At 33.1% G+C, this 16,605-nt stretch overlaps 2 protein-coding genes across 8 annotated transcripts; both read left to right on the top strand.

Annotated features, from left to right (window-relative positions):
* Window positions 1-3,173: 3,173 nt before the first annotated feature.
* LOC140767245 (mitochondrial import inner membrane translocase subunit PAM16 like 2-like) lies at window positions 3,174-5,075 on the top strand. The gene is made up of 4 exons (XM_073107092.1): window positions 3,174-3,407; window positions 4,160-4,247; window positions 4,524-4,654; window positions 4,747-5,075. The coding sequence occupies exons 1-4, from the start codon at window positions 3,405-3,407 to the stop codon at window positions 4,867-4,869; spliced, it is 345 nt and encodes a 114-aa protein (XP_072963193.1). The 5' UTR covers window positions 3,174-3,404; the 3' UTR covers window positions 4,870-5,075.
* Window positions 5,076-8,603: 3,528 nt separating this feature from the next.
* LOC140766440 (UDP-xylose transporter 1-like) lies at window positions 8,604-12,969 on the top strand. 7 transcript variants are annotated; one of them, XM_073105781.1, is made up of 9 exons: window positions 8,604-8,925; window positions 9,441-9,531; window positions 10,152-10,304; window positions 10,398-10,582; window positions 10,668-10,735; window positions 11,185-11,317; window positions 11,424-11,585; window positions 12,150-12,422; window positions 12,702-12,969. In XM_073105781.1, exons 3-9 carry the CDS (start codon window positions 10,184-10,186, stop codon window positions 12,810-12,812), a joined length of 1,053 nt encoding a protein of 350 aa, XP_072961882.1. In that variant the 5' UTR covers window positions 8,604-8,925; window positions 9,441-9,531; window positions 10,152-10,183; the 3' UTR covers window positions 12,813-12,969. The 7 variants fall into 7 exon arrangements, with proteins under 7 accessions (XP_072961882.1, XP_072961883.1, XP_072961881.1 ...); XM_073105782.1 differs by having other exon boundaries at window positions 10,149-10,304; XM_073105780.1 differs by having other exon boundaries at window positions 10,144-10,304.
* The last annotated feature ends 3,636 nt before the right edge of the window (window positions 12,970-16,605 follow it).

Here is a 16,605-nt window from a genome sequence, read left to right as displayed (position 1 = left end):
AGATTTAAGCAAGTTATATTAGATGAAATAGGCAGACAAATCTGTTAGATCTCTCCCCCTCATTATTAGTTTTTTTTCTATATTCTTCTTTATTTGTTTTGTTTATTGTACGTTGTATTCTTGATTCACAGATCTACTAAAATAGAATTATTATGTATTTTGTCGAATTCATTGAACTTTGTCATCGGTGTGCTTGTATTTTTATCGGGGCTTACTCTTTGGTTGAGTGTTCAACTTCTCGAGACTCATGCTGTTCAGCTTGTAGTATTATTTGTTAGTTAAGCAAAAAGTTTATTTCTAAAGTGTCTGCTCTATCTCCTTTCTTTTTATTATGCTTGATTATTTGTTCAGATGCCTGCTTTAATTATTGTTCAGTCTATAATATAGTCAAGTGCGGCACTTGTGTTAGAGCTCTTGCTCTATTTCTTATTTATTCTCTTGTATTAAATTGTAATCGATTGATTAAAATGAATGATATGATCGATTTACGAACTTTCTTTCCAAAATAAAAAAATTAAGCAAGATTATAGAAAATACTTTATATTTATTTAAAATCTCACCTACAGGCTTTCTCGAGGTAAAAAAAATATATATAAACAAATAAATTTAGATTTACATTCGAAACAAAATTGAGACATTTAGATATTATCCAATTCATTCCCAACTATATGGGTGTAGGGTGTCTATCCCAAATTCTCAATGCCTTACTAGTTCAAATCTATATTCAATTTGAATTGTAGTTCTTGACTTCTTGGATGCATATGAATTGATGAAATATATGACAGTCCTAACTCGAGCTCGAGTTAGGCTCGACTCATCTAAACAAAATTTGAAATTTGAAATCTATTTCAAGCCGAACCTCAGCACTCACTCGTTTACACCCCTCCAGGAGCCAGAGAAGAAATCGGGTTAGTAAATTAACAAGTTTGACCCGCAATTTGAATAGATTCGGATTTGGCGTAGAATAACAAGTGGATTCGCAAGACCGCTGCTCGAAAGATTCCAAAGTAGTAGTACGACAAAAAGAGTCAAGAGATCAAGTCCTCTGCTTCTTATTATTCTATTTTACGAGGGCTTAAACGTTAAATTAACTCCGGAAATAATGCACATAATAAACAAAACGGATACATAAAATCTTTATAATACCAAAGCATAATTTTAAACTCTTCTTTAACATCCTCCCAGATTTTTGAGCTGGGACTTCAAATGGCTGCGAGAAAGGAAAAGAAGAAAGAAGAATAATTAGTCTCTTTGTTAGATGATTAGCAAACACAAGGAATCACATTGGTTGACTTAGAAAATTAAAAGAATGAGATCAAGGAAGCCAGAAAGATAATTTACCTTTCATATAACTAGATATGAATCGGAATCCACTGTAGCAGACTAACAAGAGGAGAGTAAGCAATAATATATCTTAAAAATAGTGTTAAGACAAACTTCGAAGGTTGTTTATGCAAAACAAAGGTAAATACTTTCTCAAATTAGAGGCAAAAATTAGTACCGCAAAGTAAAAAAGCACAATCACGTTAGACCAAATTGTAAAAAAAAACATAAAAAGGAAGGATACTGAAAAGGTAACGCTCCCAGAGATCGAGCATATGAAGTCCGAGGGTCACATTGTAAAGATAAATCTTTCTACTAATCCAATTCATTTTCTTCCTTCCTTTCTTCTTCTCTCCCCCTTTTTCTATCCAAGCCCTTCTTAATATTAGAAGTCAAGTAAGGGATTCATTCTTATATATAGAGAGAGAGAGGGGGGGGGGGGGGAGTAGTCCTCCGTACGAGTCAACAAAATTAGTGTTGACCTCTTCAAATAAATAATTATAATTAAGTTTTAAAAATTATTATCTATTTTTATGTAAACCTCATTCTATACCGTAAAATAGTTATTTAACTTGATTAGAGTAGAAGACATGATTAACTTATAAATAAATTAACGAGAATAAGATATGGAATGCTCTATGGACCAAGTTGAAAATATTACATCAGTAGATTAATAAATGTTATGACTGGAATTGTTCTTGTATAACTTCTATAGTCAGCGAAGGAAGTCTTAAGTTCATAAATTCTCTATGTTTGTGTCGAATTTAAAGGTCAACAGAAACTGCTACAAGTTCCGGAGATGATGACATGATAAAAACTCCAAATATAAATTATATTATGTCACACTATGACTAAGTCCAGCCTTGTCTCATATGATTCGTGTCGCATTATTAACATAGAGTTGGACTGCAAGTTTTATGCAGAGGTTCTAAAAAATTGTTTTGTACGGAAAACTAAAATGTCTTTTGATTTTAGTTAAAATATGGCTGAATTCTTATTTCGTTTCATACAGTTAATTAATCCAATTTATTGTTTAATGAAATTTATTAATAAGTACTTTTCCCATAACTAATGAGTTCATAGGTTAAACCCCAACCCTAAATAATATTGTGAAAAAATTATTTAGTGGTTTGGTGGCTTAGCTTAACAGCTTGACTCGATTGATGGCTCGGTAGTGCGGTTAGCTTGGAGAAGCAGTTCGGTAAGACGACGGTTTAGAGTAGGTCTCAATGGCGTTTGGTTTGGAACGATTATTCAGCGATGCACATGGCTTGAAGCCTAAACTAGACTGCGTATTATATTGGCTAAAAAGTTGATGCCCTAAGTGTATCTGTATCAAAAGAGGATTAGCTCTTTATCCAACTCATATCTAGTCTTCGGACTCATGAATAATTTAAAAAAAACTCATTTTTTTATAATTTTTATTTAATACCATGATGTTATTTTTGCCGTCATCTCTCTATCCCCCAACAATCTTCTCCACTGGTCACTCCCACCGTCGCATTATTTTCTATCTTCCTCCTCTCCCTCCTTCTCATCTTCTTCTTCCCCCTCCTATTCTACTAATTTCACAAGGAAAATATGAGAGGATGAAGAAGACATAGATAATTTAGATAATTTATAAAATTATTTAGTATATTATAATATAATATTATTTTGTTGGTACCATTCAAGTTAACCTCGAGTGTTAAATAAATAGAAAAGGGAAGGATAGAATCATAAAATTATCAAAAACAGGGTGTGAATGGCAAAAACGTAGGGTATGATTTGTAAACTTCCATATATATATATATATATATATATATATAAAAACAGTCCGATCCATACTCGAAACCGGGTTCTGCCGATTTATTGTTCGACCGTCAGTAAATAATAACCGGGTTCTCGAACCTTCCCCTCACTCTCTCTCTCTCTCTCTCTCTGACCCTCTCCCTCTCCCTCTCCCTCTTCCTCTTCCCCAAGTCATCGTAACGTTTTCTTCTCGCCCAATTCCGAGTCCAATAACCTCTTCTCTTCCTGCGACCCACGAAATCCTAGACAAACGCGCCATCTCCGGAGAATTCTCTTCACCCGACGAAATAATGGTTAGTCACCCTATTTGTTATAATTATTTGTTATTGTCCTTGATTCCCATCATTGTGGTAGTTATCCAATTAGGTGGTTTGATTCTTTCGGTTGATGCATTCAGAAGTATTGGTGATTCGGGTTTTCTTTTCTTAATTAGTCGGTCATGCTTTGATTTATGGAATTAGCGCTCGTCTAAGCTCCAATTTTGCTGTTGTATTGTTGTTAGCTTAGAATAATTCATTGATATAGAAGGATTTAAGTTGATCTGTGAATTTGGTACCTGAAAGGCGAATTTTTCTTAGGGAGTTATTTGCTAAGTATTATCTTGAGATGGAAAACTTATATATTTTCTTTTCTTTTTTAACTTATCGAATTTTAAGCATCCTACAATAGTTTCAAGCTGAACTATACAGTGAGCATGTTCTTTTATTACATTCCAAACGAATTTAGCTATGAATTTTATCAGGCTTCTGCATTACAATTTAAGCTCTAGCAATAGTAAAACAAGTAACAATGTGATTACTTACCAATTGTTTCGCGGTGTTTTCTTCTTCTTTTGTTTTTCCTCTTCCAGAAGAACAAGATTTGTTCACTTTTCTGACTTATTAGATAGTAGATACAACTTATTGTAAGGACTATAGACCGTTGAGAGCTACTATTTGTTTAAACTAAGAAAATATCATTCTTTAATCGATGTTTTTTTGTTAGAAATTGCATGTCTCTAAGTTTGTTAAGTGATTCATCTGAAGACTGCTGTTCCATGTTGCAGGCTGCAAAGCTTATCGCTAATTTAATTATAATGGGCTCTGGAATATTAGGAAGGGCTGTATTACAAGCATATCGTAAAGCACTTGAAAGTAAGATCTTTCTTTCTTTAGTCACTGGTCTAGATATTAGACAATAGATTCAGGAGTTGATGATAAGTTTTTAGTTCTTTCATAGTGTCACCATCATTAATTCTATTTCCTACTGTCAGATCACTTAGTTCTCACATTCTTTGTATACAAAGTCGCCTATTAGTCTAAAATGTTCTTTATCTGGAGAGCTCATATACAATTTTAATTAGTGATTTTTGTAAATAAAGAGTTGTTTCTCATTTCCATGTTTTTTCTTTTATTTATCCCTGTCTCTAGATGCCAATAAAACTGGCGTGGCACATGAAACAATAAATAATATGCGCAGGGCGAGCAAAACTATGACCGAGCAGGAAGCTAGGCAGATCTTGGGGATCACGGAGCACTCAACATGGGAAGAAGTCATGCAGGTGGTTTGCATTCTACTCTCTCGCTGTGTGTGTGTGTTTGTACATATATATATTGGGAAATTTGCCTTGATGCCTTAAGGTTTAATGTGCAGAAGTATGATACCTTGTTCGAAAAAAATGCAAAAGGTGGGAGCTTCTACCTTCAGTCAAAGGTCCATAGAGCAAAGGAATGCTTAGAAGCTGTCTATCAAAAGAACAATGAAGGAACTGCTTGAAATTCGAGTACTTATTCTCTTTCCAATTAGCTGCTTCTGCACCATTTCATACAGATTCTTTTTTCTCTCTCACCCGGTCCATGGTGTAGAAAATGTACATATAAACCCATCTCTGCTGTATATTTAGAGTGGGTAAAACTATTCTCCCCTCTATCGAACTAATAAGATCACAAGTGCATGCAGAGCAGCAACTGATACATCAAGAATATTAGCATCCCATTTCATTTATGTGTCATTTATTGTTTCTGACATGAATCAGATCTTTCACTTCCATTGGTGAATCAAATTCTGTCTGACTGTTGCATGTATTGATGACACGATAAATACTGCACAAGTTGCATTATGAGGACCTCTTCTTTTCTTTTTCTTTTCATAGAAAGAGTTGCATAGTGATATTTTTTCCTTCACTTGGATGGTGACGAAAATGGTGTAATATAACTACTGTTTGACTACTGTCGTAATATAAAATTATCTAGCATCGATATCAGATTTAGATTTTTTTCTGGTCTCAAATTAAAAATGAAAAGATTAGTGTTGCAGAAGAACTGCATGTTGACTTGGATCAGTGCTTTGAATTTTCTCAAGGCCATTGTAGGAATTCTCTTGCGTTGACGAAAAATTCCAATTTATTTCCTCAATGGTCCATACGATGACTTTAGCTCAAGCACAGACAGGACTAGTTTTGTGAGCTCATCCATATATATGAGCCTTTCATTATTTGCATGTTTATTTCCAGAACAAATCATGGAAAGAGCATTTCTTCTGTCTCCCCTCTACTGCAGATTAGCAGCATTTCTCTTGTTCATTCTCACAGTCCAATCTTCGCCAGATGATGGAATTGAGAACAACCACAGTTCTCCAGCACACAAAAGAATTAAGCTTCATGCCATGATCATAATTCTGCTTCCAGTTCATCTAGTCTTCCTTGCTCTGCTTCTATATATCATCAACGACTGTCGTCGTCATTGCCGCTGACTAATAATCTTGATTTAGAAGCTGGTAGTAAGATGGAAAATCCCAATCTTTTTTCCATCTGGAACTTTGATGGCAAAAATGTGACATTAGCTTTTTAGTTTTAAATTTTTGGCTTAATTATGCTTCGCCTCGTGTACTTATGCTTCACCCCGTGTATTTTTACCTTGTATCATTTTGACCCCTTGTACTATAAAAGCGTACAAATACTTTTTTATACTTTTAAAATGTTACAACTAAACTCATCTATTAGCGTTCGTGAGTTAAAACTCACGTAACAAGCACATGAACAATATATTATTTTTATATAGATGAAATTATCCTTAAGAATATTTTTTACACAATTTTATCCTGATCTACTTTCTTAGATGAACTACAAAATGGCTTTCACTCTTTTTTCCCAACCCATTTTCTTCCCCAAGTTTGAGTACCTTGGGCAGTGACCGTGCGAGGTAGAGTAATCCAATCGGTGGTAAGTAAGAGTAGTTAAGTAAATTTATATTTTTAGGTAATAAATCTTAACATTTTACTCTAACTATAAAGGGATAGAAAAATAATTTTAGGGCTTCTATTAACGACGTTTAAGGGGTTGTAGCATTTTAAAAGTATAGAGGATACCTGTACGTTTTTATAGTACAAGTAGACAAAGTAATATATGGTCAAACAGGTGGGCAAAATATAATTAAATCTTAATTTTTTTAATAAATGTTTTGCTTCCTCTATTCAGCGTATGTTAAATGTTGTGGGTTGTTGTTGTGCAGGTGCGCTTCTCAGTCCAAATTCGCTGGGGTCACAATGAATGAATATGATGAAAGCTAATTTCTTGGGTGTTGTTACAATATGTTTTTTATTATGCTACCTGATGTTTCGCTAAGTTCTAGGATTTGTCCAATATTAGTTCCCTTTTCCACCCTGTAACAGGATTTCCTATGTGCTGGTTGTAAGCTGTCTGTTAGAAATGAATGGTCTCTCACCTACCTTCTTTCACTACAAAAAAAACAGATGTAGGTAAACCTTCCAAAAATATTATTACAAAAGTACTTCTCTCTCTCTCTCTCTCATTCCTCTGGTACTCAAGTTGTGATCCAGTTCTCACACAGGGCATTCCTCATGTCCCTTGCAACAAACTCATAAATGTGCAGCAAAACCTTTCTGTACCACAACAATCATTTTCCCAAGTACAATGATGCAATCAACCTATCAAGACAATCTATTGCTATGCTTTTTTCTCCTCTCCTCTTCTCTTCTTTCCTTTTCCTCTTCCCCATCTTTCTTAATTATGAAAACACCAATCTATGAGGATTCATCAATAAGTATATATCTAAGAAGCCAACTACTTCTGTGTCACTTCTCTGCCCACAGAAAGACCAACCAATGAAGTATGTTTCCTCGTAGAACTTGATTGAAAGGGCTATAGTGAGAGAAAACAAGAACATGACCGGCTTGGATGTTTAATTTGTAAACAAGTAGACTGTGAAGGTCAATCCTTGCGTTCTTTCTGAAAAGAGATAGGCTAATCTTTCACTTATTGTCAACTCGGTTAATTTGAGTACTCCGACATCGTAACTATGCACGGATTGACTCACACTGAATCCTATTTTCTTTTCAGTATTATATAATAACTTAAATTTCTAAAATAATTAGTGCGTTAATTTAGTATCAAAGTAAATAATTTTTAGAATTGTGCCATGTTCATTAAAGTTGACTGATATATATGTATCTAAATATATCCTCCCACATGCTGCTCCTACGTACATATTATTCTTTATACTATTACAATTCGCTTACCACGATTTAACAAAATTTCATGGAGAGGGGCATACACATATCACTCAACTCTGCAACGCGTCAAAGCTCCAGAATATTGGAGGGATGTCTCATTGCTATCGCAACACTAGGAAACTTACTAATTCTCATCTTGTAAGCCAAGCTGTGAAATTATATTATACCATGAATTCTTCCCATATATATTATCTCTACGATTTAGCTTCATTTTTTTAACATACCTTTAGTTCATAGATTATATTCTTGTGGGGTAACTAAATCTTTTTACGTTCTAATTAACAGTAAAGCCAAGAGATAGAATATAACTTTTACCTGAGCATTGACTTAGAAAACGATGGTCGATCTACCTATCTAATTAAAATCCAGAGGTAGCTCCTAACCCTGCACTGCATGTTAGCCTCAAAGACGAACCAAACAGTAGTAAACGTGCATTAATGGCTTCCAGCTCAAAGACGAAGACGGCATGGCATTAATCCAGTAGCATATGGGTAACATGAAATGTCACAACTAAAATAATAATGTGATCCCAATCATTCTTAATATGCATTTCCTTCCAACGTGCACCTTACCAACTCGCATGTTGTATTTGAACCCAACTCGATCGGAGTTGACTCTCAAATCTTATTTAGTTTTTTTTTAAAATAATATTTTGTATAATTTATACACATAATATCCACTTGTCAAGACGGGAGAAGTCGGGAAGAGTTGACTAGGCAGGCAATGTATTTTTAAGCTTATCAAACGCCACTACTATGTAACTACAAACTCATGCAACATGAATGAATACATGATACAAAATTAAAAAAAATAACGACATATTTTCCAAACTTGCGACAAAGATATTTTGCACCTCTCGAAGTATATAATATGTACGTTTTATTTAGGCCTTTGGAGCTGGCTGGCCCACTTTAAATACTCCAATAGTCCTCTCATTGAAGGGAAACAGCCAACCTGGCTCCTGCTCTCTTGCTCCCTCGTCTCAGCAACTTAACGCCGTCAAGAATCTCCTTCGATAACCCAACCAGGGGGAGAATGGGATATAGATGAACTAACGGCGTATTCACGGCGTCAGTTCTTTAACCATCTACCCCTTCCGCTCTCGTAGAATAAGAAAGCCTTCTCTCTGCCTTCCTTCTATCACAAGAGTTATTCTTCCCTCCCCCCCTCTCTCTTCCTCTATCTATCTATCTATCTATCTATCTATCTATCTATCTATTTGGGGATGATCTTAGCCGTCCGTTTATGACCAGCGGAAGAGATCGGCGGCTCTCAGAGGAGGAGTTCTGAGTGGTTATCAAGGTGAATTAATATTCGATTTCTTCTTCTTCTTCTTCTTCTTCTTCTTCCAGTATGATTCCCTCAAACTACTAATGATATGTATTTGCGAAAAAGACCTTCGTCCGTTACGATTTTACCTTTTTGCAAACTTTTTTTAATCTTTTTTTGCGGTTCTAAGTCGATTTCTTCCGCAATATTATCTCGGAGCCGTGATCACCGCCATGAGAGTAGAGAGAGGAAATAGGCTCATCGGAACGGACGGCCGAGATTCGATCTGGATGGTAGCAAGTTATATTTTATATTTATATCAATATTCACTGTTGCATATCTGTCGGTGCTCCCCTGGTTTTTGAGCCGCCTTATTCCAGCTTTTCTGAGTTTAGGAGCGAATAGTATTAGAAAGTTTGAATTACTATTCATGCCAATAATTAGAAGGTATAGTGACGAATGAGGTTGTTTATGATGTTATTACCGTGGATAAAAGATATGGTAAGAGTTTACTCGGATAACTCTTATCGGGTGTTTTCTCCTCGTAGAGCGGGACCTATCCGTCGTGGAATAAAACCCCACCCCGCAAGTGAGCATAGACTAGTTGGTGGAATCCTATCGACGTCATCAAGTCACATTGTACGTTCTCTTTTTTAATTATTATTATTATTACTGTTATAGATTAAGTTATAGAGTAATGTCATACTTGATTGGTATATAAGCTTTAAATATAAATGAGAAGTTTATGCACATTTTGGTAAAGAATATGAGATAGAAAAATAATATCTAGATGTTTTAATTTAATAATAAAGGAGACTTATACCTAACTAAGTTGAAATTATCAACCCCAAATATTTTCTAAGAGAATTAACGTCATGACCTCTATCGTAGATCGATAGGACTTAACTACAAGAATACAATAATATCCTATTTGCATTAAACATTACAAAAGGACAAGGCTTCTTAATTTCTTGATTTAGATTTGGAGAATTTTGGGGCTAAGTCTTGGGTTTACTGCATCATGGACTCTCGGTTATTGTAAAATTAATGGGTGGTGCTAGTAAATTACAAGGATTTTTATATCTAGATTTTGTGATCTATTGTCTATTTTTATAATTGTCTGTTCTAAAATTTGATAAGTGTTTTGTTTTTAAAATAACACACCGAATGCAGTCTCGCGAGTGTATCTTATATTCCTATTAAATTTATCATGATAAATGTATACAATAAACCTATAGCTAATGTTAATAGTGCAGCAGAAGGTCACCACGATTAGCATTTGACATCAAAAATGTCAGAAGGCTCACGTTTCCAATTAGGTGTGATTGGTTCTCTGGTGCTCTCAGTTGCATCCTCCGTAGCCATTGTCATCTGCAACAAGTTTCTCATTAGCTCTCTCGGCTTCCTATTTGGTTTGTCTTCTTACACTATTTTAGTATTTACTCTTTTTTAAAACTGAGAATAAAAATGACCTTCTAATTCTATGATGCTAATTTGAAACACAGCTACTACGCTGACGAGCTGGCATCTGACAGTCACTTTCTGCACTCTACATCTGGCGCAACGCTTACGGCTCTTTGAGCCCAAAGCGATTGACACGCAGACTGTGATCCTCTTTGGAGTGCTCAATGGCACCTCCATTGGCCTCCTCAATCTCTGCCTAGGCTTTAACTCCGTTGGATTTTACCAGGCTAGTTGTTGTTTCAGGCTCTGTATTCTTCACTGCAATCTTATGACATTTTGTTCTAAAGAAGTTGCAAACAACCATGATGCAGATGACAAAGTTGGCTATCATACCCTTCACAGTTCTGCTGGAAACTATCTTCCTCAACAAGAAGTTCAGGTCAGGCAAACAAATTGAATGCATAGTATCATCACACTACTGTGATTCTAAAACAACTAGATTTAAGATTTTTCTCTCTCAATTTGATGGTAGACAGAGTGATTCACTGAAAGGAACTCAGAAAAACACCCTAAGTTTTGTTTTTATTATTATGTTCATTAACACCATATTATTACTATTATTATTATTTATAAAGCACTATGATGTTAGTCAACTTAATCTAAAATTACCATATCATAAGACAAATTAACATTATATATAACGACTGTAATACCCCTCTGTAAATTAACCTGTATTATTTCTTAAAAAGCAGAATACTTTCCATTTCATCGTAATTGATTAGGTTAAATTAACTTGGGTGTGTTTATGACAGTAAAAATAAAATATAGGATGTTAATGATAATAAAAGCAAAATATTTCCCAAAGATCTAACAGAGCTAAACTTGCAGCCAAAGCATCAAGATCTCTCTTCTGGTGTTGCTGTTTGGAGTTGGCATTGCGTCTGTCACTGATCTAAAACTCAATCTTCTTGGCTCAGTCATCGCCTTGTTGGCGATCGCTGCGACATGCGTCGGCCAAATCGTATCCTCTTCAGTTCTCAATCTTCAAGATGTTATATTGTGTGTGTGTGTGTGTGTAATTATTTTCTCAATTATAGGTTTCCTTAACCCTTGATTTTAAACAATAGCTAACAAATACAATACAGAAGAGATTGAAGGTTTCTTCCACTCAGCTCCTCTACCAGTCTTCGCCATATCAAGCGGCTGTGTTGTTTGTAACTGGCCCTTTTGTTGATCGAATGCTGACGAATAGAAGTGTCTTTGCCTTCAATTACTCCTTCCAGGTTTTGGTGAGTTTTCTCACTACCCAAAAGTGGATTCATGTAGATTAATGTTTATCTTTTTTATGCTTATTTCTTGATGAGGTATATTTTACAGAAAAGTAACTATAATCATATGTGGTTGACCCAAAATTAAAATGTCTATCCTAGCTTTCATTGGTGATACTTAACTCTCTTGTATTTCTGTCCTATTTCTAGAGTTTTAAACTTTTTTAATTCAAAAGGACCAACATACTCCTTAATTTGTGGTAATCAGTTGAAAAAAGGAGAGTTTTTTTTTTTGTTGAAAGTCTCAGAGTTTTATATCATTTTCCACCAAAAACTTCTTTCATTCATAACGAAAATTTGGCGGCTTTTGAACAAAAAATCATCCTCATTGTTATTTTTAGATGGAAAAGCTAGCGGTACAGATAGATTAAAATCACAAAAAGTAGAAAGAGGATCGATTTCCACAAATGAAAGTTCACGAGGCACTTTTGAATATCGATCAATGTACTTAATTTGCCTTATAATTTGTTACTTCTGTGTTCAAAACATTGTAACTGGAACAACTCCTATCTTGTTTATTTGCAGGCCTTCATCATGCTATCTTGCTTGATTGCTGTGTCTGTGAACTTCAGCACCTTCCTAGTGATTGGAACAACATCTCCAGTGACATACCAAGTTCTTGGCCACCTAAAGACATGCCTCATCCTATCCTTTGGCTTCGTCTTACTGCGTGATCCCTTCACTGCAAGGAACATCCTTGGCATCCTCGTTGCAATCTTTGGGATGGGTTTGTACTCCTACTACTCTGTGCTTGAGAACAAGAAGAAGTCCTCCATTGATGTCATGCCCCTCACTCAGGTATTTGTTTACTCACTAATCACTCTTGGGATATTGTCGGAAGAAAACTAAAAGGGCACGAAAAATATAATACCATAAAATTTTAGAAAGATTCATACAGGAGCTAGCATTTCCGATATATTAGAAAGCTTTTATATTTCATGTTATTTTTCAGAAATATATCACTTTTTTTACTTAATTATATTATAGAGAAGCGAGAATTTAAATGATATTGTAGATAATTCGATAGCGCTGCGAGTCGAATTTATTTATTTTTCATTACTGTCAATGTTATTGCAGGTAGGTGATAAAGAGGCCTCGCCACTCTTGGGCACTAAAAATTCAGGACACTACCAATATAAAGACATGGACAAGGACAAAGGCGCAAACGAAGTTTTCATAAAAGCCTAATAGCTCTTCAACCTAGTGATACTACTTGTTCTAAAGGTAACAAGGTATAGGAGATCTACAAAAAATAAACCAAAAAAAAAAGGGCACTTTCTTTCATCCGTTATATTTATTAAATGTACATCTTGATCATCTAGAAAGAATCATAATTTTTTTTTTAGTCTTGTTTGAGTGATACCGTGCAAACTCTCTCTTTTTTTTCTACGTTTTTCTTTATATATACTAGTATTCCTTCTCGTATCATCAAATTCAGGAACTCCTACTCTGGAACGTGGTTTATACATCGCCAGTTTGTCTCAAACCTCGTGTTGATAAGAGCAATGGATTTAATATTTTATATTCATAAACTGGTATAAAGAAGGATGAGGTATTCAATGAAAGGAAATTTAGGAATTTGGTTTACCGCTGGATGCAAAAGGAGTAATAATTGTCCCCATATTTAATGATTGTAGAGATGGTTTATAACTTGTTTATGGCTAAAAATATTTGCCACCACTAGTTTTGGATGCAAAATGTAGCAGTTGCAACTTAGTTTACAGAGGTAGTAAGTTGAATGCAAAGTGGTGGTAGAAAGTGTTATCTTGATTAAGGTAAGGGTATCAGACTGTTGGCCTGAAGAGAAGGCAGTCTCTCTCTACTCTAGTGGTTAGCATTGAAGTGGTATCCCATCCTTTTTATTCCCCTTGTTTTGTGGGCTCATATTATCTGCATTAGATATTACAAGATATTAAGAAAAAAGATTTTAGACTTCAAATCTCTAAAAAAAAGAAAACCTCTCTTTCAGGAGTGCTACAAATAGAAGTTTTATTTAAAACTAGTTTAACATTCTCTAATCGGGCTCCAAAATACTAAATTTAGAACCCGGTAGAATTACAATCGGGCTTCAAATAGGGGCCAAATTGAAAGCCCCTCTAAAAATTTGGAGCCCAGCTTTAATACTATTTAATTTTTAAAAATAATAATTTTGTCCTATAAAAGTTTAATCCAAAAATTTATATTTCATCTGTATTATTTATTAAATAATCTAATTAGTTAAAATAAATATATAATTAGTTTTACTAATCAATTTTGAATAAAAATAGTTTTTTTAAATTTGTATACTTACACTCTTTCTGCCACCACTTAAAACACACAAATTTTATATGTATACTCTTTAAAGTCCATATTAAAAAATTTAGATACAAAAAAACAAAATATTCTTATTTAAGTAATGATGTATTTTTTTTGTTAGCAGTATTTTTTTTTCTACTAAATTATTGAGGCAGGCAAAATATTATACAAATAATTTATGATTTAAGAGATTATATACAAATATCAAATTTAGAAGAGTATATCAAACAAATAATGAGTTTTTTTTAAGGGTATACATACAAAATATAAATATATATTAGTTTAAAGTACCAAAAGGTAAATTAAAATTGAGTCAAATCAATTAATAGTAAATTCTAAATTGTTTTGTTTGAGACTAAGTCCCACACATACTCTCAGTTAGTTAGTTTTATTTTTTAATCTTAATTTTTTATAAAATAAATTTAATTAGAAACAAAAAAGATAAATAAAAATATTTGATTAATAAACTAATTTAGGAATTCGGAAACCAGGATGGGTCTCAAAACTCAAAACAAACAAAAACTAATTTATAAATGTATGCATGATGCTAGGATTTAATTCCCAGGATGCACTAATTGAGGTGAATAAAAGAGAGTTATTTAAATAGCCCATCCCAAATTGTTGGAAACTTTAATTGACATTATTGTTGTCTTTATACACATACATATGGTACAAGGATATAAACAGTGTTATCTTGAAATAAAATGTCCCTGTGAACCATCTAGATGAGGAGCAAGTGGGGTTTGGGTCAACTATTCCTACCAATGTGAACCCAATCATGAGACAAAATCTGGGACCCAAAGTTCACTTGCTAGAAACATAGATATTAAAGATGACCATGTAGCTTTGACAACAAAATCCAAGAAGGAAATCAAATAGATTAATTATTTTATTTTATAATTTAGATGGCTGTCTCTTTTATTTATTATTTACATTATATTTATAGAAATTTGAAGAAAAAAAACTCATTATCTTTGGCTTTTATTATCATTAGCTTTTGTCGTCCAAATAGTAATTGGGTTAATTCAATGCACTTGATGTAATTTTACTATGCAAAGATTTGCTTTTATGTCAAATATATTGCAGAATACCTTTGATATAATACATATAATAAATACATACATAATAGAGTATTAAAATTTAAAATAATAAAAACAAAAGTTATGGTGTTTCTTATGAATTTCCCCTGAATTTATCTTTAATTAAACAGTAATAGATATCCAAATGCATGCATCTATTAAATTCATAATAATGGCATAGTTGCACCAGCCAATGCAGATATCAATGAACTCTTAGTAAACCCATAAAATCCCCATCCACATTTATATTTGTATGAATCCAACTCACTATTTGCCTTGATATTAAATTTGAACAGCTTTGTAGATGGTCAAAGTTTAAGCACATACATATATAATATTCAATAAGACTAGATTTGGTGCCATAATTGAGAAGAGAAGTCCACTTAGATTTCTCCATTGACGCCAAAAGATCTAACTCCCAACCATTTCATTAAATTAAAGATACCTATGATAGCCATTCCACTTTATAGAGATATTAAAAGGGTAAATTACTAATTTCAAACAAACTATATGTATGTGGGATCAAATATATTGGCATAAAATTTAGCAAATTTGAGAAGATTTTCTCTTTTGGTGATTTGGAATCTTGTAGGTTGAGACATTTTGGATGTGATCAAATTATAATTTGAGTCGATTTGAAGTTAAAGATGAGATCGGGTCCAAAAAAATCGGTTGATATGTGAAATCAAATACATTTTTACACGAAGTCTAAATCGGATCAAACTTGAATTAAACTTGATTGAAAGAAGAAAATAAATTTATATATCAAGTCTTTTCGACTTAAATCAAAATGAGCTAAGTTGTTTTGAGCTTGGCTTGAAAATAATTCCAAACCTAAATTAATGAATTAAGATTGGCTCACTAATAAACCAACAAAGCATGATCATGCCCGCTTGAATATTTAGATTTTAGACCCGATAACATGGATATACCCAAAAATTAATAAATAGATAGATTTTTTTTTTTAAAATGTATATCCTTAAACATCTCTTATTTGCTTGTATACTCTCCAAAATTAATGTTACATATACCCCTCAAAATATATGTTTGTTGTACGAATACCTTACGATTATGTTTCAATAGATATAAGATTAAGTCTCAATAATTTAATAGCTAAAAGTTAAAATAAAATCCTTAATTAAGAGAAATATATGAAAAGTAGATAAGAATATTTTTTTTTCTATCTTAGTTATATAAATTTTAATAGTTAGTTAATTTAGAAGTGTCCATGTAAATATATATTAGTGAGGCATACAAGCAAATAAGATAATTTTGAATGGTATACATGCCAAAATAAAAAATAAAAACAAGCAAACATATATATATATATATATGAAAGCTTCTCCTTGCTAGTTGGAGTTTGCAAACAATCTAATTATTCTCCATACTTATATAAAAACTACTTAGGCATATATTATTATAATAATAATTATTTATCTCTCATCTCCTTTTTCATCTAATATTTTTATATTTATATATTACTATTTTTTAAATGTATGAAAAGTATAATAAGAATTAAAAAAATTTAAAAAACCTTAATTAAGAGAAATATATGAATAGTATAATAAAAATATCTTTGTTTTTAAAAATCTTAATTATTTAAATTA

The sequence above is a fragment of the Typha angustifolia genome, chromosome 9 (assembly GCF_048772165.1).
Source record: "Typha angustifolia cultivar Huaian chromosome 9, ASM4877216v1, whole genome shotgun sequence".
Taxonomy (NCBI): domain Eukaryota; kingdom Viridiplantae; phylum Streptophyta; class Magnoliopsida; order Poales; family Typhaceae; genus Typha; species Typha angustifolia.
This window is presented reverse-complemented; position numbering and strand designations above follow the sequence as displayed.

Coding starts and splice junctions, on each gene's coding strand:
- LOC140766440 (XM_073105783.1), top strand. CDS start 10,184: ATGTCAGAAGGCTCACGTTTCCAATTAGGTGTGATTGGTTCTCTGGTG. Junction 10,736..11,184: donor TTCCTCAACAAGAAGTTCAG/GTCAGGCAAACA, acceptor CTAAACTTGCAG/CCAAAGCATCAAGATCTCTC. Junction 11,586..12,149: donor ATTACTCCTTCCAGGTTTTG/GTGAGTTTTCTC, acceptor GTTTATTTGCAG/GCCTTCATCATGCTATCTTG.
- LOC140767245 (XM_073107092.1), top strand. Junction 4,248..4,523: donor ATATCGTAAAGCACTTGAAA/GTAAGATCTTTC, acceptor CCCTGTCTCTAG/ATGCCAATAAAACTGGCGTG. Junction 4,655..4,746: donor CATGGGAAGAAGTCATGCAG/GTGGTTTGCATT, acceptor TTTAATGTGCAG/AAGTATGATACCTTGTTCGA.